The sequence below is a fragment of the Podarcis muralis genome, chromosome 14 (assembly GCF_964188315.1).
Source record: "Podarcis muralis chromosome 14, rPodMur119.hap1.1, whole genome shotgun sequence".
Lineage (NCBI taxonomy): Eukaryota > Metazoa > Chordata > Lepidosauria > Squamata > Lacertidae > Podarcis > Podarcis muralis.
Genome location: NC_135668.1, coordinates 7298871 through 7322415, shown reverse-complemented (window position 1 = coordinate 7322415; position 23545 = coordinate 7298871). Strand labels below are relative to the sequence as shown.

Below are 23545 nucleotides of genomic sequence, written 5' to 3'. Positions count from 1 at the left end.
GGATGTGGGTGGCGCTGTGGGTTAAACCACAGAGCCTAGGACTTGCCGATCAGAAGGTCGGCGGTTCGAATCCCCACGACGGGATGAGCTCCTATTGCTCGGTCCCTGCTCCTGCCAACCTAGCAGTTCGAAAGCACGTCAAAGTGCAAGTAGATAAATAGGTACCGCTCTGGCGGGAAGGTAAACGGTGTTTCTGTGCGCTGCTCTGGTTCACCAGAGGTGGAAAAGTGATGCTGGACACATGACCTGGAAGCTGTATGCCGGCTCCCTCGGCCAATAAAGCGAGATGAGCACCGCAACCCCAGAGTCGGACACGACTGGACCTAATGGTCAGGGGTCCCTTTACCTTTTTTTACTCTAGGTGTCAATGCAAGCACTGTTGTTTTTTGCACTTACATTCCACCATGTGGCTCTGTGGGACCCTTGCCATGGCTCGGGCTGTTTTCCTGACTATTAAAAACCATCTCAGTGTTACGCAGACTCCCAGTCCCTGAACAGCAAGGATCTTGGGGATGCAGTGTTTGGTTCCCTTTGAATGAAGTCTACTGGAGTCAGGCAGCTATTGCGGTATTTGCATTTGTCTACAAAGATACAGGTTGAGCATAGATGAAGGTTCCAGCTTAAACCGGGTAGTCTAACACAGGATAAGGTACCTTCCTGTGTTCCTGTTGGTTAAACCAGTTTGGTAGATTCTTTACAATAAAGGATCATAGGGCCAGAAAGAACCTGGAAGGGACCTCCAGCCCAAACCCAAGTCTACAACTCCAGGACTGGAATTGAGTTTTAAAAAACCTCTTTGCTCATCAAGAGCCATTCATGGAGTCAGATCCTAAGGTCCATAGTTGTGCAGAAGGACCTTGCGCCTTTCATAGTTGCGCAGAGGAGGGAAATTCTGCAGGTGCCACGTGGCATGCAAGCCACACCTACTGTGCTAATGCTACACATCTGTCACCTGGCAGCAGTCATTACATCTGGTTGCAATACAGGAGGGGAGAGGAGCAGGACCACTCCATCAGTGAGAGACCAACAACTTTTTGTGCTTGTCCTTGATCTGTGCTTTGTCCTTGATCTGCTTCACCCCAGAATGTGCTTATGTCCTCTTCTCTCTAATTTTCCTTTTGCACCATATCTTTTTAGATTGTGTGCCTGAGGAAATGAACTCCCTTTTTAAGTTCCTTTTTAAGTGCCACTCTAGGAGTCTTTTTTGGCTGAGGACTGAGATAAAAATTCTTTAAAAGAAAAAACAAACAAACCCTGAACTATTAAGGGTGAAGGGTTTTCTTTTGCATCTGCCCACTCAGCATCTTTGCTTCTAGGGATATTTCTTCCCACCATTACTGTCCAGCCTAAAGCGCCAACCTGTATGCACAAGACCTACAGAGTCCCTCTATTGCCGTTGGACTCCACTCTCAGTCACTAGGGGTATGTGCATTGCCCTGCTTGGCTTCAATGCAGCAGCTGAAAATCATCTCTAGTTTATCTCCCTGGGCACAGGTTTGCTGATGATGCTATTGCTAACGAGTGCTTCTGCTTCAGAAAACTGGAGAAGAGGTAACTTGCCCTAAGCTATGGTCAGCTCACAAACACACACACACACACGTGTCACAATTACAGTGGTGCCTCGCAAGACAAAATTAATTCGTTCCACGGGTTTTTTCGTCTTGCGATTTTTTTCGTCTTGCGAAGCACGGTTTCGGAAAAGTTTTGGAAAAGCTTCAAAAATCACCAAAGTCTTCAAAAACCTCAAAAAAGGCTACCACACCGCGTGCTATGAGTTGCTCCTCGAAGTCAAGTCGCAACTGTATTAACAGTTTTAAGAAAAAGGAAACAAACTTGCAAGACGTTTCCTTCTTGCAAAGCAAGCCCATAGGGAAAATCGTCTTGCGAAGCAACTCAAAAAACCAAAAACCCTTTCGTCTTGCGAGTTTTCCGTCTTGCGAGGCATTCGTCTTGTGAGGTACCACTGTATGCCAAAAGATATCCAGCAAGCACTCTGCATACATGGAGAGCGTGCTTAAATTCTTCTAAGATGGATTTGTCATTCTCAAAACATAATAAATCTCTTCTTCCTGTTATTGGTAGTAATGAATGTCAGATTTTTTCCCCCATGGGGTTAAAAGGTACCTAAGTATATGGTTGCAAAAATGGGGGGGGGGAATAGAGGACAAGCTCTTCATTTTCATTTGTGTGTGGATTTTTAATATAAACGTGGGGACATATAATGCATTATTGCTATCATAAACCATTTCAGGGAACATATTTCAGCAGTTCAACTTTATAACAATTATAAATATGCCAGTCAAACTTTTCTGGACAATGCCAGCATTTGGATTTTTTATTTTTTTTTAAATAGGTACATTTCTTATTGATGGCAACTATATGGTGTCTGTAACATTTTTATCATACAGTAGATTCCATCCATTCGCTATACTTTTCTAACTTAAGTTGTCCTACATGCAAGTACATGTTTTTAATGTTGTCTGTCTTCTGTGCTGTTCCTGTAAGTTTGCTATTAAAATACATGAAATAAAACACACACACACACACACACACACACACACACACACTGTAAAGGGGTCTTTGAAAGAACAGAGTAAAGCCCTCAAATAAGATTGCATTGCTCTTTCATTGTTAACTATAAGTCCATGGAGAAGGCAGCACTTCTTTCCTATCAGAGTACTCGGAAATATTTCCATTGAACAGCAGTATGGTATCCTATCCTGTTAGGCAAAGGTTAGTTTTCTGTGCAATTCAACGAAGGCAGTGGTTAGTTGCAGCCGGCGTGGCAGAAGAGGTTGCCATTTTGGTGAAGAAATGCCTGTCTGCATATATGCTTCCCTCCCGCTTTCCTGTCCTCAGAAACGCCTGAGTCTTGAGAACTATGTCCCATTCTAGAAGGCTCTGAATACTTGGTGGAAAGACAGGAACAGTGGACAGACAGCACTGGATACAGCCCTAAGAATGCATTTCCCCAACCTAAGGAATCGAGAACTGATGATCTCCAAGGGGCTCAGGTCACCTCTCCAGCTTCTAGTAATATTTCCAGTGTCTTATTTTTAGTGCATCCACTTAAAGATTTGAACACAGGTGTCAGGCAGCAGAGGAACCAACCCCCAAGGCAGGTTGCCAGGAACGGATAAGACAAGGGAAAGTCCTTACCATCTGCTTTTTGTTCACTATTCACAGAGAGAGGTTTGGGAATAATAATAAAAAATTTTATTTATACCCCGCCCTCCCCAGCCAAGACCGGGCTCAGGGCGGCTAACACCCAATATAAAAACAATTGGTTGAAATACAACTTAAAAACAAGATTATAATACAACATTAAAACATCATTAAAATACAGCCTCATTTCAGTGGAAACTCAAATCAAAAACTTTTTTGAGGATGAAAAGTCTTCACCAAGGCTAACTATCCAGACTGGTCCTACATGGGCCAGAAAAAAGCCAGGGAAGTCTCCAAATAGGAGTTCCATCACAGAAGGAGAAAGGAAAAAGGAAAGAGGGGGAGGGAATCAAATTGATTCCAAGCCAAAGGCCAGGTGGAACAACTCTGTCTTACAGGCCCTGCGGAAAGAAATCAGATCCTGCAGGGCCCTGGTCTCATGAGACAGAGCAGCCTCTTGGATGATGGTGTTGTCCCGAGTGAATCTCCACCCCCCCTCTCTTCCACTTCCTCATTCGTCAACAGCACCACCCCTTCTACGGTTGCCGCTTAGGGCTATCTGTCTCCAAGCCCTTTGCTCTCCTACTTTTAAGGCTCGCTGGGTTCTGGGAGATGGAGGGTCTGGAATACTTTCTAGTGATAACATGTCAGCCAGCTGCTCCGGCTCTGCCACCTCCTCCTCTCCCATTATTTCCCAACTTTTCTCCTCATCTTCCTCTGAGCTGTGACCTCCCACAAACCCCTGTTGTAATTCTGAACTGTCTTCTTCTCCTCTGAAAGGGTCAGGCTGGGGAGGTGGTCTCCACCATTCCTCCTCTGCCTAGTCCCTGACATCAGGTCCCTGATGAGAACCTCATAGCAAGACAGGTTCGGCTTTGGGGTCCTGAGTTAGTGCCAACCTGGACCACAGAACTCACCGGACAGACACAGAATTCTCACTGTACAGTTCCTTCACGGCCTCGATGTCAGCATCCAACTGCGGGTGACGGTACAGGTCCGCCGCACAGGTCCCCTGCAGAAAACCAGCACAGGGGGTATATATTCAGAGACAGCGAATGAGTGAAGCATGAAATCCTCTGAGAAACCAAGCCTGATGAGGAATGGTCGAGGGAGTTGGGGTAGGTTTAGCCTGGAGAAGAGAAGACCTTGAGAGGTGATACGCTCGCCATCTCCAAATATCCAAAGGGCTGCCGCATGGAAGATGGAAGAGCTTTCTGCTTCTCCAGGACCCAAACCATTGGATTTGAATGGCAAGAAATGAGTTTCTGACTAAATGTTAGTGCCTCGGAAGGTGGAAGACCCTTGGAAGTTTTTATGCAGAGGTTGGGTGGCCATGGGTCAGGGGTTGCAGGGGGTTGGACTAGATGGCGCTCTGGAAACCCTCCCAACTCGACAGTTCTATGATTCTATGAGCAAAATTGAGGATTTCGGCTGCCTGTAGGATTGTGGGCTTTGGCAAGTGCCCAGTAGTATGGACCCATGAGAGGAAGCCTGTACATCCTTGTTTCTTGCTCTGAAGCTCCACAGGAAATTGAACAGAATCCTGCAGCCGTTCACTGCTGCCCACATTTCCCCTCCACGAGCCCCGGGAACCTCACCTGTACTCCATACAAGAACTCCTCCGACTCATTTTCTCCATCAGAATCATCATCAGTCCAGTACTGACCTTTGATGTCCTAAAGTCAAGAAAAGTGCCAGATGAGGAAGGGTGAGGACTCTGCAAGTATAATGTTTCCACAATGGCACATTTTGAATCACAACATCTGATGCTTCACCCAATATTCCAGGATTTTTTTAAGCTTTCTTTTTCAATAATAATAATAATAATAATAATAATAATAATAATAAAGTTGCCGTTTCTCGTACATGAAAATGAAGCCATGTTAAATGATCCTGAGGACGCGTCTTTATGAATGGAGTGGCATTTATTTCCTCCTGTTTGCTTTCAAAACTCTGTGTTCCTCTCCTCTCTCATGTTGCTTCTGTTGAACTTTACACTGTAAGCTCCTTAAGGCAGGGACCTGCCTCCTTCTGATTACTGTTCAAAGTGCCAGCAGCACGTTGATGGCATATACGATATGATCATCATTCCTCCTATTTCCAGTGTTCGGGTGGTGAGTGGCAGTTCTTACGTGGCCAAAATGGCACTGCCTGCCCAAGAGGGAGGCAGCAGCAGGTTAGATGGAACCCAAAGGTTGCGGAAATGCAAAACACCTTTAAAGGTAAAGGTAAAGGTACCCCTGCCCGTACGGGCCAGTCTTGACAGACTCTAGGGTTGTGCGCCCATCTCACTCAAGAGGCTGGGGGCCAGTGCTGTCCGAAGACACTTCTGGGTCATGTGGCCAGCGTGACATCGCTGCTCTGGCGAGCCAGAGCCGCACACGGAAACGCCATTTACCTTCCCACTAGTAAGCGGTCCCTATTTATCTACTTGCACCCGAAGGTGCTTTCGAACTGCTAGGTTGGCAGGCGCTGGGACTGAGCAACGGGAGCGCACCCCGCCGCGGGGATTCGAACCGCCGACCTTTCGATCGGCAAGCACTAGGCGCTGAGGCTTTTACCCACAGCACCACCCGCGTCCCGCAAAACACCTTTAGGGGAGGAAAACTCTAAGGGCGGATCTCGAAAATATCCCAGGATGCTCAGGGGCTGTGAAATGTTGACTGACTGCTGTGGTGGCAAATGGAAAGCCAAGAATTCACACAGGTGTTATAATAATTTTAAGGTCTTATATATATATAATAGATGTTCATAAATGTACCAAGCAAACACATACAAATATGTAAACCACATGTCTGAAACCCACAGAAAAGTCCTGAAACCATTTTTCTCTCCCAAAATGACCTCAAATATTTCTCTGCAAGGTTGAAGGAAATGGGAAATCTCCCCATTGTCTCTTTCACAAATCCTGTCTCAAGGACACATTTAAGATATGAATAGGGTGAACCTGTGACCTGGATTCAGGAGTTGAGTAGTTATCATAACAAAAGAGTGGCCAGGATGCCCAGGTAATCCAATCAAGTAACCTAGCAGACAGGAGAAAAAACAACGCACTCAGATTTCTGTTGTAGTCCGCCCCTTCTGTGATGTATGTATGATGTATCTGGGGGTGGTCTTGGACTCCAGGGTGAACAATTTAAAATGTCTATATAAGGGCTTGCACACCTTTGTCCTGGGTCCCTCCCCCCCCTCCTGGGGGGGGAGCACCCTGTTGCAACAGCTTTAATAAAGATCAGGCTTACTAGCTGCTTTGCTTCTCAATATTCTCTGGTTGGTCTCTGTTATTTTCTCCTACCGATAGAGAACCTACAAAAGGACTCTATATGGGCTCTTGTGTTCCCCATAAGGGAAAAGGAGCAGTTTTATTCTCATAACACAGACACACAGGCACCTCCCTCAGCTTTCATTTAGCCATTTCATGCAGGATTTAACTCGAACAACTCATTTTAATGCTACCAATTCTCCCAACCCAAACAACACCCCACAATGCACTCCCTACAATTCATCATCGCATGCAGATGGACACAGCAATGTGGGAGGAAATCACACACACACACCCCAGTGATCCTTAGCACAACCACCCCCTTGCATCCGATGAAAAAGGAAATACATACGTAATACATAAATAGATACACACGGGTCACACCCACCCCTACATTTAAAGCAGTCTTCTACCACTTTTACAAATATAAAAGTATTATCAAAATGTGCAAAATGCTGTTGGAGTGGGGAACTAAAGAGGAATTTGTGAAATCGAGCATGATTAAGTGGGCACAAGATGTGGGTCACAATATGGATGATGAATTACGGGAAAAGTTGTGGAAAATAAATATGAATTTTACGGCATGTTATGCGAGAAAAGAAAACATGATGAAACTGGCCCACAGATGATATTCGACACCCACCAGATTGGCGACTATGTCTAAAAAAGAAAAAGTTGAATGAAAGTGATCTTTTATTCACATGTGGTGGCCCTGTAAAATAATGAAGGAATATTGGGAAATGATATATGATGAATTTAAAAATATACTTTTAAAAACTTTCCCCCAAACACCTGAGATTTTCCTCTTGGGGATGGTAGCAATGGAGGTCCTCCAAAAACAAAAGTTTATTACTATACGCTACTGCCGCGGCTAGAACCTTATGGGCACGAAGGTGGAGAACAAGTCTAGTACCCACTCAGGAAGAATGGCAGTGTAAAATGTTTGAATACGCTGAACTGGCTGGTCTGACGAACAGGATAAGATAAAACAAAGATAAGGAATACAGTGGAACCTTGGTTTTCAAATGTAATCCGCTCCGGAAGTCCATTTGACTTCTGAAACGTTTGAAAACTGAGGATCAAAGGGCTGTCAGCAAGTTCAATGGGGAAAATTGAGAAACATGGGGGAAATTGCAAGGCTCGATCGAAAATGGAAGCGTTCACTTCCGGGTTTTCGGCATTCAGCTTCTATAACGTTCGGCAGCCGAGACGTTCCAAAACCGAGGTTCCACTATATAAGGAAGAATGGATAATGCTTATTGAATATTTTAAGAACTGGTATAGACAAATACATAGGTTAACACAGTGCTTTTTTCTGGGGGGGATGCAGGGGTATGCAATACCCCTAAACGTTTTGTGAATCTAAGTTTGGCTTCATTGAGGGGCAGTATTTCAATATGAGTAAGAAAATGAGAGAAACCCTAAACATTTTTTTAGGGGGGAAAGGACTGGGTTAGCAGGTCTTGAGTAAATCCAACAAAGCTGAAATAGATAGAGTATTTAATAGATTACAAATTGGATGATTAAAAAGATGTGGAATACATGGAGTAGTAGAAAAGCAAAGGAACCAGGAAAAGGGTGGAAGGGAAGTCATATAGAATTATTATTATTATTATTATTATTATTATTATTATTATTATTATTATTTTATTTATTTATTTATTTATTTATTTATATCCCGCCCTCCCCAGCCGAAGCCGTGCTCAGAGCGGCTAACAACAATAAAAGTAACACAGCATTCTAAAATCAATTCATTTTAAAATCAATTCAAAAAATCATAATAAAATACATGCTGTATTTGGTACAAAGTTGTAAATGGGACAGGCGGAGGGGAGGGGGGTTAAATATGCTCTCTGTTCCTGATTTGAAAATGCAAATATATATATATAAATATTTAAAAAATAGAGCAGTCTTCTGTCACTTTAACAGTTACAGCTTCCCCCAAAGAATCCTGCAAACTGTAGTTTGTTAGTGGTGCTAAGAGTTGTTAGGAGACTTCTCAGAGAGCTACAATTCCCAGCATCCTTAACAAACTACAGCTCCCAGAATTCTTTGGGGAAAGCCATGACTGCTGAAGTGGTATAAGAATTCTTTGACTGCATGGTGTGGATTGGCCATACAAACACCTAGGACAGAGGGATCGGGTTACACTGCCGCATTCATTGCAAGTCCCACCCATTCACTCCATTTCCAATGTTCAGGCATGACTGCAGTTGCTTATGCACTCAGAAAGTCAGCACTACATGACAAGAGAGGACCCTAAGGCTTGCAGATGAATGTAGACACACAACCAGACATACAAACATGCGCTTAAGGGGTTTTTTAAACTCATTAAGAGGTTTGCAAATGGTTTGAAATAAAAAGAAAAGAAACAAATAAGCATTAAAATAAGGTGGTGGCTGTCTAGATTAATAAAGCTAAAGCAAAACCATGATGTGGTCCCTTTTTGGAGAAAAAGGTGGGATACAATGAATAAAATATTGCACTTGGTCCACCTATTCTGCATTTCATTTTTCCATTTAATAACTGACCTTTGTTTCCAAGGATGTACACACACTACACAATTATAAAGCACATTTCTTTCCCCCAAAGAATCCTGGGAACCACAGTTTACAACCCCCAGAACCCTGAACAAACTTCAGTTCCCAGGATCCTCCGGGGGAAGCCATGTGCTTTCAATGTACGGCATGTATGGAGCCCACTGTCAAACCTCCAACCCATCTCTTATTTTTGCAGTTTAACCGGGCAACCTTCACTCCTCGCTCTTCTCCTCCAACACACGCAGAACATCCCTTCCCAGGCGAAGTCAGCGTTGCCATCCGTGGTCCAGCCGTCGCTCGACCCCCTCACACCACCGCAAACCCGTCCTGTGAGCCTCATCCTGCTTACCATTTGCTTTGTGGTTCACAGGCACTCCTTCCACAGGGCTAGGCCTCTCCTCTCCATGCCACCAGCCAGCCTGGGAGCTGCGAGACAGACATCCAGGCGGAGTTACGGCCTCCAGCAGGGAGAGTCAGCCTGGGGAGTATGTTCTTCCGTCACCCTGGCAACCAAGTCACTGTCCTCGAGAAAGGCTGAGAGCGATGGGGCTGACGTCAGTGCCGTGCAGAGGCCTCCTCATTGGCTGCCGGAGAACTGAAAAGGGGAAATCCAAGACAGTTTGGGTGTTTACATTGAAACCTATAGTAAATACAGAGTACGAGGCAGGGGGGACCTATGAGGCCTTGTGCTTCCAGAATGTAGCATCCTTCAGATGGCTGCCCACCTGCATGCAGCCCAAACAGCTCCTGCTGCAATAAAAATCAGCATGCACATGCACGCACGCACGCACACATACCTTGATCTCAAGTGCACAACCATTTTCGCAGCGTTAACAATGAGGCTTTGATGCCTAGCCCTTTTCAGGTGTGTGGAATTGTGCTCTGCGCTGTCCTCTGCCGGTTATCCTTAACATTTTCAGAAGCAAGATGGAAATGTCTAAGGAGTGTGCCATCGAAGGCTTTCTCATATGTGAAGGCCAGCCCTGCCATTAGGCAGAGAGAGACAGCTGCCTCAGGCAGCTGATCTTGTGTGTCACGGAAGGGCAGTAAATTGTTAGTTACCCTAGTGACTTGTGTGTTGGGGCAGCACCGCTCTCCTGATAGCAGCCTTGCTGCAGCTTGCCTGGGCAGGGGGAGGTCAGGGCTGCCCAGGCACAGCCAGTGCTGTCTCTGGTGCACCTCCACAACTGTGATCTCGCTGCTGCCCTGCCCCGTCCCCATTTAGGTCAGCCACAGAGGGTGGGGCCCTCCACATGCTGTTGGACCACAACTTGCATCAGCCCCTGCCAGCATGGCCCACCATCAGGGATCCAGCAAACAACAGTGATAAGTGAGGAGCAGGAGCCAGGATAACTGCAGAGCAGCTAAAACTTTTGCGACACTTTGCTTTGCTACTGCTCCCCTATGAAGGGAGGTGCTGGACCATCCCTGGAAGACGCTGGACCCACCCACCACTGATTCACAACAGCTGGCCTTGACTCCAGACTTCTAGGTGGGGTGGGGAGATTAAAGGGGGTGAAATGTTTGTTTGATGTGAATGATTTTGTACACATATATAAAGGTAAAGGGACCCCTGACTATGAGGTCCAGTCGTGGCCGACTCTGGGGTTGCGGCACTCCTCTCGCTTTATTGGCCGAGGGAGCTGGCATACAGCTTCTGGGTCATGTGGCCAGCATGACTAAGCCGCTTCTGGTGAACCAGAGCAGCGCACGGAAACGCCGTTTACCTTCCCGCCGGAGTGGTACCTATTTATCTACTTGCACTTTGACGTGCTTTCGAACTGCTAGGTTGGCAGGAGCAGGGACCAAGCAACGGGAGCTCACCCTGTCGCAGGGATTCGAACCGCCGACCTTCTGATCGGCAAGTCCTAGGCTCTGTGGTTTAACCCACAGCACCACCCGCGTCCCATATATATATATATATTTCATTTTAATACATCACACACAAAAAAGAAATCTAGAAGTAAACAAATATCCATCACCCCCTAGCAACTAAAAAGGAGAAGTAGAAAACAATAATATATTAAATAGTTCTCACAATACATTTAACATAAAAATGACTTTTTTCTATATAACTGATGTGAATGATTTTGGAGGAGGGAGGGGGGTTGAAGTTTTGTTTGTTTGCTAATGAGTGGTCCGAGTATTGCTTTGCTTATTATTTGACTATTGTTAATGTCATTTGCTATTATTTATATGGCTGGTATGCTACTTTTGTTTTCCATTAACGTTATGCTATATGAAATGTTAATGTATTATATGATTCCCTCCTTTCCCCTCCATGATTTTATCCACAGCATAATTTTCTTTGCTGTAAGTCGCTTGGAGACCTTCGGGCGACAAGCAACTAATAAGTTTAATAAATATTAATAAAACAGGAAGACTCTGGTGAGTACCATGTTGGCTGTCCCTGAGCTGCCTGCAGCGCCAGAGCCAAAAGTGGGCAAAACAATGGGTGTCTCTTACGGCAGAGACATAGAACTGTTGAGCTGGAAGGGGTCCCGAGGGTCATCTAATTCAAACCCCTGCAATGCAGGAATCTCAGCCCACAGTCCCCCATCCAATCTGAAACTATACCGAACTATGCGCAGCTTTGGAAATGCGGTAGCAGTTTCAGTATTGCCCACCACACAAAGTCGGAGGTTTCTAGTCCCCCCACCCCCAATATCTCCATCTTCCATCCCAGTAATAATGGCTCCATCATCACAGCAGCATGGGCGGCACTGCCAGCTCCTCCCTCCTATGTTTCAGCCTGTCAACACAGACAGAATATGTTTCTTTGGGGTTTGGCATGAGATCACCAAGGCAATCCTTCTTCTCACTGCTCAGCCCCTGGACGATGGTTTATTGCACTCAGCATCCAGCGTGACAACATCTTTAAAATGTTGTCCCACGGGTGCACAATCCTGATGTTCTATCATCTGGACTCGTTTTATTTATTTGTTTACTTGCTTATTTGCCTGCAGAAACTTATCAGTCACACAAGTGATCATGAGTCTGAAACAGGCTGAACATGGCCGAGGGATGGAGCCATAGCTGTCAATGTTTCCCTTTTTTTAAGGGAAATTCCCTTATTCTGAATAGGATTCCTCGCAAGAAGAGGGAAAAGTTGACAGCTATGGATGGAGTACAGGCAGAGGAAGAGGCGTGCAGGGGGAGTGCACCACCCCCGGCAGCGCGATCCCAGCGGGGTGCCATTGCGGCTGTCTCCCCCCCCCGCCCGCGCTGAGCGCCACTCCCCTACAGGTGGCATGCCACGCCCCCAGGATACGCGCCACACCCCTATGGGCAGCGCGTCACGTCCCCAGGATGCGCGCCAGCCCCGCCCTCACCTGCTCTCCGCCACTGGGATGGAGGAGGAATTTAATTCAGTTCACATTTAAAGGCAAACTTCATTCATTTGCACCTCCTGAAACAAGGTGCAACCGAAAAACACTCGTCCTTTAATATTTGCACAACAGCAACAGCATCTCTCATTCATCTTTTCCATGTCCGAGTTCAGATGTTCAGCCAAGCAATGTGTTAAAAATGCATAATACTAGGGTCAAGTGTGCATAGAAATGCATATAATAAAAAACAGGTGGAAATGTATTAAATTAGGTAAAAGGGAGTTGCAAAAACATGTGTTTTTGGCAGAATTGCATACCAACATTTGTGTATAAGGAAAAAATCACGATAAAGTGCTGGTGAATTTTCACAAGGACTTTAAAGAGATAATAATCTGCAAACGTGTGGAATCAAATTTAAGACAGGAAAAATGAGAAAGTGGGTGAAACCGAAATTGTTGGATTCAACCATCTCTAATGTGGCTTCACCGTCATTATCCTCATTATTATATAATAAACAACCACATCAGTTAACCCTTTCTTTCACACCCAAGTCAATGTGCATAGTACTCAAAGCTAGTCAAGCTATTTTGGCACCAGAGGCAGAAAATCCCTTCTCTCTGGCCGTAAAAACACAATGGTAAACATGGTGACCAACCATTTACTGTCCTTTCATGACCTTCATTCTGCCTAATGGCAGGGCCAGCCGTGCTTCCTTCGGCACTTTGTATCATGCAAAGTGCTTTACGGTCACTGTAATTCTCTCTAATCCTTACCAACTCCCTTTGGAAGAAAGGCCATTAATATTCCCGTTTGCCTGATGAGCAACTGAGGTTAAGAGAGAGAGGCACTTACAACAATAAGTTCATGGCTCAACAAGCATAAAAGCCAAATTCGCAGGCACTTTTTAGCCACTTCATAAACATTTGCTCAGCGATCTTCCCTTGCTTTAGTTAATGTGCATTAGAACAGTTCACAAGTTAATCTTTTTCCACTTTCAAATGTCATCGCATCTTCTCCAGCTTGTAGAGAAGACATTCCCTCACTAGCCTAGCCTGGATATTGGCCCAGTCTGCCCTGCAAATGGATTTGGATGTGTTCCTACCACGATGGGGACAGGCTGAGCATGTGAATTCCACCTTTTTGCATTACCCCGCAATTTTCTAACAAAACTGACAAGGCTGGAGGAAATGCTGCCTATTTGCCCTCTTGGGTATCTGACAAAGCCGGGAGAAAGCTTGTCTGTTTCACCCATTTGTATGGTTGCTGTTGTGTTTTTGTTCAAACAGACGTGGTACATACAGTAATATTAAAAATACAATTAAGTGAAATGGAAAAGGTTTCACTGGAGGCCAGACAGAGGGGACAATGAGGGAAAAGGCCTTAAACCTGATATTTGAGTCAGCATAAAAGAAGGAAGAATCAGGTATGGGGGCCATGATGTGCCGGTTCAGAGGCCCAAAAGAGACATTTTGCCACAGGGAGAAGAAGTTAAAAAGAGACAATTATTATTATTATTATTATTATTATTTATACCCCGCCCATCTGGCTGGGTTTCCCCAGCCACTCTGGGCGGCTTCCAACAAAATATTAAAATACAGTAGTCCATCAAACATTAAAAGCTTCCCTAAACAGGGCTGCCTTCAGATGTCTTCCAAAAGTCTGGTAGTTATTGTTCTCTTTGACATCTGGTAGGAGGGCGTTCCACAGGGCGGGTGCCACTGCCAAGAAGGCCCTCTGCCTGGTTCCCTGTAACTTGGCATCTCGCAGTGAGGGAACTGCCAGAAGGCCTTGGTGCTGCACCTCAGTGTCCGAGCAGAACGATGGGGGTGGAGACGCTCCTTCAGATAGGATAAATAGATTCAGTCAGGGACTTTGTAATTTGTAGTTATGTCTCTTAGCCAGCATTTATCCTTTGAGATATCCTCTACTTCAGCATAAGTACACTGTAAAGGAGCTACTGCTGGGTTTTTGATGACCCAAGTGCTAGCCAATCAGTACTGTGCACAGACAATTTCTGCAAGACAGCAGAACCAATTTCCCCTAAACTCAATCCTGGACAGGGAATTTTACATGGTGAATACACTTCCCCAATGGAGCAACTACTCGAACATACTCCTGCCTCTTCACCATCAAATCTGTCCTTAAATGGCAATCATCTTGCACTTCTCTAATCTGCACTGACCCGGCTGCATCTAGAGTTCTATATCCAGTTCTGGGTCCTGGATTTTAAGAAAGATGTTGACAATCTGAAGCATGTCCAGAGAAAGGCAACCACCACCATGGTGAGAGGTCTAGAAATCATGTCGTATGAGGAAAAGTTGAAAGAGATGGGTATGTTTTGCTTTGGGAAGATTAAAGACAGGCATGAATGATAGCTGTTTAAAAATATCTGAGTGGCCGCCATGCAAGATGTGGAGCAGAATGAAGAAGCAGAAATTGTAGGGACGCGGGTGGCGCTGTGGGTTAAACCACAGAGCCTAGGACCTGCTGATCAGAAGGTCAGCAGTTCGAATCCCCGCAACAGGGTGAGCTCCTGTTGCTCGGTCCCTGCTCCTGCCAACCAAGCAGTTCGAAAGCAGGTCAAAGTGCAAGTAGATAAATAGGTACCGCTCCAGCAGGAAGGTAAACGGCGTTTCCGTGCGCTGCTCTGGTTCACCAGAAGCGGCTTAGTCATGCTGGCCACATGACCTGGAAGCTATATGCCGCCTCCCTCGGCCAATAAAGGAAGATGAGCGCCACAACCCCAGAGTCGGCCACGACTGGACCTAATGGTCAGGGGTCCCTTTACCTTTACCTTACATTTTGTGTAAACATGAGGCGAAACCGTCTAATGGTCAGAGTTGTTTGACAGTGGAACAGGCAGTCCCAGGAGGGGTGGGCTCTCCTTTCCTGGAGATATTTCAGCAGAAGCTGGGAGACCTTTCAGTTGCTCCAGGCCAGTGCTGAGGCACCTTGTTCTGTCTGCCTCAGCTGCGGGATTGCTGTCCATGGTCCTGAACCCTAGGCACTGAACTCTGAACTAGCATCTCTAACCGTGCCCTGGAGTGCTAATTCCAGAATCCCAGACCTGCCTTTTGTCCATCTTGCATGGGCCTCTGCATTCAGCACAGCAGGCCCTGCGCTAAGCTGGGGATTGGACTAAGATGACTTCACTCCAAGATTCTTTATGTGCATATAAAGAACGAACAAATAATAATTATGAACATGCTTTCTCCCTGGTAGACATTTATATGAGAATACCAGAAACATCATTGATATTTTGGAACTTTTACAAACCAACATGAACACAAGGGCGGTGTTAATCTTTATTGATGCGGAGAAAGCATTTGACAATATATCTTGGAGGTTCATGAAGAAAAACTTGGAAGGGATGGGAGTGGGGCGGGGGTTTGAAAATGGGTTACGAGCAATTTATTCAGAGCAAAAGGCTAAATTAATAGTGAACAATGTGGTGACGGAGGAGTTTAAAATTGAAAAAGGGACACGACAAGGGTGCCCTCTATCCCCTCTTTTATTCATTTCAGTCCTGGAGGTGCTATTGAATATGATAAGGAAGGACCGGTTGGTACAAGGGATAGAGGTCGGAGTGAAACAATATAAATTGAAAGCTTTTGCAGATGATCTAGTTTTGACACTGCAGGAGCCAGAATCCAGTACAAAAAGAGCTCTTGAACTTATATCTGAGTTTGGTCGGGTGGCGGGATTTAAGTTGAACAAACAAAAAACCAAGGTTTTGACCAAGAATTTGACACCTACAGAAACAGAGGGGTTTCAGAGAGAAACAGAACTGAATGTGGTAAAAAAAGTGAAGTACCTAGGGATCAATTTGTCTTCCAAAAATTTGAATTTATTTAAGGACAACTATGAAAAATGTTGGTCGGAAGTTAAGAAGGATTTAGAAATTTGGTCAAGATTGAAACTTTCCTTGTTGGGAAGGATTGCAGCAATAAAAATGAATGTGTTGCCGAAAATGTTATTTTTGTTTCAAACCCTACAGATCGTGGACAGAGTGGAATGTTTTGGAAAATGGCAGAAGGATATATCTAGGTTTGTCTGGCAGGGCAAAAAGCCCCGAATAAAGTATAAAATATTAACAGACTCAAAAGAAAGAGGGGGGTTTGCCCTGCCGGATTTGAGGTTGTATTATGAAGCTGCAGCCTTCTGCTGGTTGAAAGATTGGTTTTTGCTAGAAAACACCGATGTCCTAGATCTGGAAGGTTTTGATAATGCTTTTGGCTGGCACGCATACCTATGGTATGACAAGGTTAAAGTTCACAAATTGTTTAAAAGCCATATTGTCAGAAAAGCAATTTTTGCAGTCTGGACGAAATATAAAGACTTATTAGAGAGTAAAACACCGAGGTGGCTGTCACCGGTGGAGGCCAAGGCTCAAAAAAGACCCAATATGGAGGCCTACTGGCCGAAATATTGGGAATTAATTGAAAAAATTGGAGACAGTTGGAAGTTGCAGAGCCAGGATAAACTAAAAAACAAGGTGCGAGATTGGTTACATTATGCTCAAATGCAAGAGGTTTTTAAAATGGATAAAAAAGTTGGTTTCCAGGAGGAGAAATCGAAACTAGAGACAGAATTGTTAGAACCAAAGACCAAGATTCTATCTAGAATGTATAACTTGCTGCTTATGTGGAACACACAGGACGAGTTAGTTAAATCTGCTATGATAAAATGGGCACAGGATGTTGGACATAATATTATGTTTGAAGACTGGGAGAGGTTATGGAACACCGGAATGAAATTCACGGCATGTAGTGCCTTGAAGGAAAACATTATGAAAATGGTATACCGGTGGTACATGACCCCAGTCAAGTTAGCTAAGATACATCACCTGTCTGACAATAAATGTTGGAAGTGTAAGGAAGCAGAGGGGACTTTCTTCCATCTCTGGTGGACCTGCCCAAAAGTGAAGACCTTCTGGGAAATGATTTATAATGAATTGAAAAAGGTATTTAGGTATACCTTTCCCAAGAAACCAGAGGCCTTCCTGCTGGGCATGGTAGACCAGAAAATGCCAAAGAAAGACAGAACCTTGTTTATGTATGCCAGCACAGCAGCAAGAATACTTATTGCTAAGAGCTGGAAGACACAAGATTTGCCCACGCTGGAGGAATGGCAGAAGCAGTTGATGGACTACATGGAGATAGCTGAACTGACCGGCAGAATCCGAGATCTGGATAAAGAAACAATCGAGGAGGACTGGAAAAAATTTAAAGACTATTTGCAAAAATACTACAAGCTGTATGAATCTTAAGATAGTGCATGATTAGGAAAAGTTATGCTTTAGCAATCATGATTAAGTAAATTGTAAAATAAGTGATAAAAGAGAAAATGAGACAATTTGAATCGAACATGTTATGTTTATTTTAAAGGTATGGAAACTGAGATACAATATATCGAATTTGGGTACATAACATTTGAAAGTTACAATAAGGCATGAAATAAGGTAACAAAATGCTGACATTCTTAATTTAAAGAACGCAGAATCGGAAGGGGTGGGGAAGTCCAAGTTGTTTTTGTTTGTTTGTTTTGTTTGTTGTTAAAAAAAGGGGAAAATTTGTTTCTTGCAATTATGTTATTTGTTTGTAACCTATAAAACTATGGAAAGAAACGCAATAAAAAATTTATAAAAAAAAAAAAAAATTCTATAAATCACAGGTCTTGGGATACTGGAGACTTGGCAACGCTTGTGGGAACCTGGGAATAGGGATGGGGGAGCAATTCAATTCAGTTCACATTCAAAGGCAAACATACCTAATTCACGCTTCCTGCAATAATACGCAAACCTAAACACAGCCATCCTTCAAAATCCACGCTTACCCGGATTTTGCAATGCAGGCCTTCAGCCAAGGTGTGTGAATGGACATGCATATAAAGTTGGCATTAAAATGCATATGACAGGGGAAAGAACATTATATTAAGAGAAATTTCTCTGCAAAAATATGTCTATTAGGGAAAATTGCATACAAAAAAGTGCATGTTGGAAACGCACTGAGATGCTGAAGAACTTCCATACAAACCCTTTAAAAGGAAGATTGCAGAGCGATGTGAAAATGTGGTGAACTGAACTGAGCATTGGAAAAATGAGAAATGGAGAGGAACTGGAATCAAGCGATTCACCAGTTCCCACCTGGCAGGCCCATCTCCAGGGCTCTGCAGTGCCCTTGTCCTGTCCGTCCCCCTGCCCCCCATCACCATCAGTACTGGTTTTCCGACAGCCTCTCTTACTGATCCTTCCTTTGCCACAGTGGCTAATTGGAGAGGCAGCAACATGGGTGCAATTAGGGACCCCAACTGACCAGAGGCCTCTTCTTGTGCCTTTTAAGAGCAGCATAATATGGGGAAAGCAGCAGGTGATGCTTTTCAGGGAATGGAGATCAAACATTTCATCAGCTGCCAATCAAGCTGCTGGAAAAGAAACAGATGGAATGATGGGGGTCGGGGGTGGGGAGTTCAAAAGGTCTCTCTGCTAGTGGGAAGGAAGAGGCAATCCTAACCTTATAAAGGAGGCGGGGAGCTGTGAATCATCACCGATCTGTTATTGACAGACACGAATGTGTGAATCAGCTCTTCCGTAATCTGCAGAGAGAAACATATGGGGCAGGTTGTGCAACAGGACCTGGTGGGAGAGTTAAAGCATTCTGGGAGAATTTGGGAGATCAGCTCTCAGCCTCTTCAACAGAGACTAGGAGTTTGAACAATAACTTCCCAGCTTCTTGGGAGAAAAGCAATGACAAACCTAGACAGCATCTTAAAAAGCAGAGACATCACCTTGCCAACAAAGGTCCATATAGTTAAAGTTATGGTTTTCCCAGTAGTGATGTATGGAAGTGAAAGCTGGACCATAAAGAAGGCTGATCGCCGAAGAATTGATGCTTTTGAATTCTGGTGCTGGAGGAGACTCTTGAGAGTCCCATGGACTGCAAGAAGATCAAACGTATCCATTCTTAAGGAAATCAGCCCTGAGCGCTCACTGGAAGGACAGATCCTGAAGCTGAGGCTCCAATACTTTGGCCACCTCACAAGAAGTGAAGACTCCCTGGAAAAGACCCTGATGTTGGGGAAGATGGAGGGCACAAGGAGAAGGGGACGACAGAGGACGAGATGGTTGGACAGTGTTCTCGAAGGTACCAGCATGAGTCTGAACAAACTGTGGGAGGCAGTGGAAGACAGGAGTGCCTGGCGTGCTCTGGTCCATGGGGTCACGAAGAGTCGGACACGATTAAGTGACTAAACAACAACAACTTCAGGTGCATGTGTAAGGATGGCCACAAGTCCTACTTTAGAGAGGGCAGTCCTCTAAGGCGTCCTTTGTTTGAAGGGCTTCCCAGGCCAGGTGTACTTTAAAGAGAAAGAATCGTAAGAAGGAAGAGCAGGAGGGACCTTGAAGTTGTCCATCAAAAGCAGTGCAGCTTGAGCAGATATAACCAGGGTCCCCTGGCCACATTCTTCACCCGCCATCGCAAAATACATTGTAATTCTATTCAGATCATAGCAATCGTTTCTGAATTTGCATCTCATCTCCACTGCATCTTAGCAATGCAAATGCAGATTTTATGCAGATCTGTATCCTCATTTGTCCTCTTCTGTGGTGATGTAAGAGTGGCGATGCATAAGTGTTTACTAGTATAAGAGGAACCTAGAATATTTTGCCTGCCCATTTGAAAACCAGGCATGTCCTTTCCTCTCCCAGAATACAGCCTCACAGGGCCACCTCTGCAGAAGCCAAAGAAGTCAAAGGAACATCGCACACCAGAACAGCTTTAGGGTCAGACTAAGCAATATGCTAAATGCATTCATGTACCTTTAATTTTTAATAATAATAATAAGAAGAAGAAAAAGCAGTCAAGATGTTCCTGCCCCAATTGGAATCAGGACCATGGCTCAGTGTGAGAGGGAATTAATCCTTTCCTTCCCCTCCCCCTCATGCTGTTTTCCCCATGAAAATATCTTGCCCACCCCTCCCAAATTTGCTATTTGCTGCAGGAGGGAAGCTTCTATTGGTGCAAACGCACTTTTCCTCCCAGGCAAATAGCAGCTTCCAAGCGGTGGCTTTTATCACAAAAAAAGCACAGAGAACAAAGGGCCCCATCCAGGGGGTCTTGAGGCTGCTTTTTCAGGGGGTGGATTAAGATACACCAGTCTGATTGTGTATATAATACAGGGGTGGGCAACGTGAATCCTTATGGTCTCGTGTGGGCCTTGGCCTAACTGCAATAGCTCAAGGTGCAGGTGGTCAGTTTGGACCTCTGGCAAGCTGGTAGTTGGTTGGGTGGGGAGAAAAATCGAAAGCTGGTGGTGATTGTGAAGTGGGTGGCATTAAAAGAAAGAGGGAGAGAAAAGGGTGCACATGCTCACTTTTGGTTCTCAATTTCTCGTTTTTCTGGTCTTAAATTTGCTTTGCCCCCTTGCAATTAAAAGATGGGGGGCATATTCAACACTGTCTGTATATCCAGCGGTCTCTGTCTACTAGCACAAGATCCCATGTGCTGGCAGATGACAGAGTTCAAAGGCTGCACAAAAGCATCCATGCAACAGTTGCCCTAGCGGAAGCTTATTGCACATTTATTGGTTCCAGTTGTGCAATCTGTTGTGAAGCTACCTTTAGAAGGCGAATTGCATTTTCCCTTGTGCAATAACATTCCTCCAATGCAAGAAGAATACTGCTAAGTGACTTTAACACAGCGCTACCTTGGGTACAACTCAATGTCTGCATGAAAATTCATGTGTTGTTGTTTTTTTGGTGAAATTATATATAAAAAGTTTTGTCTAGCAATAAGCATTTTCGCAAGCAACTTCTGCCATATTAATAATGCACTTGTGTATCACTAATATGCACATGTTTGTAAGCAGTTTTAGGCTGGATAGCTGCACTGCAAAATTAGGCACCGGGCACATTTCACAGGAGAGCTGCTTCACTACACAGCATTGGTTCAGGAAGTGTAAATTTGGGGAGTTCACATTGAAATGCAAGCAAGGCAGGTGTCTCCCCATTCCTGTTCTGTCTCTGCTGCTGGCTTCGGCCCTGCCCACCTCCAGCATGTGACCCCTGACAGATTAGCCTCAAGGAAAAGTGGCCCTCAACAGAAAAATGGTTTCCTGCCTCTGGTTTTATATATTGACTACTCCAGTTTAGGGTCCATAGATAGTGGTCAGCAAAAAGCTGACAATGGCAGACAGTTCCTCCATATCCAAAAAGTACCCGCATCCAAAGGGGATTCAGGTGCTAATACGTGTTAGTGATCTTGACAGCACTCAAACACAATTAAAACTCGCACCAATTAGTTTCGGATTTAAAAATGTTTCCATGTAGTTGCTAGTTTATAAAAAGAGACAGCAAAGGCTGAACTATGAATGGAAATAATATTGTTGCTTCCTAATCCACATGATCAGAAACATTTTTACTATGATTTTTGACATGTCCTGAGAAATGGGAGAGTTGGAGAGCATGTAAGGAAGCTCAGAAGTAAAACAATGGTAAGCAGAAAGAGAGGTTAGGGGAAGCTTGTGGCAGTGGACAGAGGAAGACTGCTATGGGCCACAAATAGAGAAGGAAAGGGGTCTAAAGGAGAATGAATGAAAACAGCACAGCCCAAGAGACTTCATTACACGAGGCAGGACCTCCCTTCATCCAAACTCAAGATCCCTACCCAAGACTGATCAAGTTATTTCAGCACGTGAGTCAGAAAATCCCACAAGCGCCTCTGTCCCTGGAAGCAAAAATGCAATAGGAATAAATCAAGTAACTTAACCATTTTGTTCCCCTTTCGTGGCTCCCAAGACCAGAGTGACATGAGACAGCTGCCTTAGCTTGCCAAATTAGGGGTGGGATGGGCTGGGTGGGGTGCACCACCCTGGTGTGAAAAGGAAAACACAGTCCTAATTTTCCAAAGCCTCATTTTTCAGTGGTTAATATAGCAGCATAGTCCCCATCCGTTAATTTTATTTTAAAAAGTCAAAGTGGCCCTCCGAGTGATTTTGAGCTGTGCATACCAGCTCTGGACAGACAGGGCCCTTGCCAAGAAGTGAGAGCAGGCCTATCAGAGAGCCACCTGTTGACTGTCATGGAAGCCTTTGGCTCTCCAGTCTTGGCCTGGTTTATTTGTCACTCTGGGCTTTTCCATGGGGCAGGGGACTGCAGAAATCCCTAGCTCTAGACTCTGAAGCTCAAGTCTCCAGCAAAACACACACAGAAAGAGGGAGGGAGGGAGGGAGGGAGGGAGAGTAAAGGCCCTGATCAACCCAGCCGAATTTGCTCCATGTATGTACGTGCACAAATGCGCAGCAGTCAAACAGGCACAATCCTTGGCTCCGATCTTGCTCCCAACCCGGCTAGAGATAAACTGCCGCAAGCTCTGGAAGAGCAGAAAGGGAAGGGGCCAAGCACAGCTGGAGTTCGGGGTCCTCGCCTCCCGCCTTCTCTTCTGCATCTCTCGGCCTCGGTACCCGCAAAAGGCAAATCCATGCAAACGTCCGTCCCCCGCGCCCCGTTCTCCATCATACTTACCTGCCTCCACGGCTACGGAAGGCCTGGCGAGACGGGGACCGGGATGCTCACGAGGCTGCGGGTGGCAGGCAGACGGGCATGGCGCAACGGAAGGGAAACCTGGACGGGAGATCAACGGCCAGCTTCTGCTGCGCAAGGAGCCCGGCGAATTGCGTGCGCGCTAGAGAGAGCGGGGATCCAGCAGGGCAGAAAACAAAAGGCTGGTCGGCGGCTGCTGGCTTTGTCGCTCTCATAAAGGAGCTCTGTGGCCCCGATGCTTTTGCCCATGCTCAGTGCAGCTCCGGGATGCTGTCATGTGATGCTTCGCAGCGAGACGAAAAGGTTGGGGGGGGGGGGAGAGAGGGATGCCGGGGAAGAGCCAGGCAGCCAGGCGCCCGGGGGCGCGCAGGCGGGGGCGCCACCAGACGCGCGCTACCCATCCGAGGAGGCTGCTGCCGCCCATTTGCCAGCCGGGCACTGGCAGGCAGTGCCCCTACCAGCCCAGCCCTGGCTGCGTGTCTCGCACAAAGGAAGAAAAGGGGGGCGCTTTTGCCTAAGCATTTGTTGTTATTATTAATTGAATTTATATATTGCCCTATACCCAGGAGTCTCAGGGCGGTTCGCAGAACAAAAGCAAGATATAAAACCATGAAATGCCTAATAAAAATAAAACAACAACCCAATAGCGCCCCCCCACACACACAAATGCATTTTAAAAGGGCATAGGATGTAAATCGGATCAACCAAA

The 23545-nt window shown here is 45.3% G+C and overlaps 1 protein-coding gene across 4 annotated transcripts in view; it reads right to left on the bottom strand.

Annotated features, from left to right (window-relative positions):
- PARP6 (poly(ADP-ribose) polymerase family member 6) overlaps positions 1 to 23182 on the bottom strand; it is a 55341-nt gene extending 32159 nt beyond the window's left edge. For 2 of the 4 annotated variants that reach the window (XR_013390622.1, XR_013390623.1), the window contains exons 1-4: positions 22819 to 23180; positions 9317 to 9562; positions 4764 to 4841; positions 4083 to 4177 (exon numbers count right to left, since the gene is read on the bottom strand). Coding sequence is in view for 2 of the 4 variants with exons in the window: in XM_028706575.2 (XP_028562408.1) it covers positions 4083 to 4177; positions 4764 to 4841; positions 9317 to 9319 (176 nt within the window). In the remaining 2 variants the exon portion in view is untranslated. Of the gene's footprint in view, positions 1 to 4082; positions 4178 to 4763; positions 4842 to 9316; positions 9563 to 22818 lie in introns of all 4 variants that reach the window. The other 2 variants (XM_028706575.2, XM_077918782.1) reach the window with 1 other exon arrangement.
- Positions 23183 to 23545: the final 363 nt, after the last annotated feature.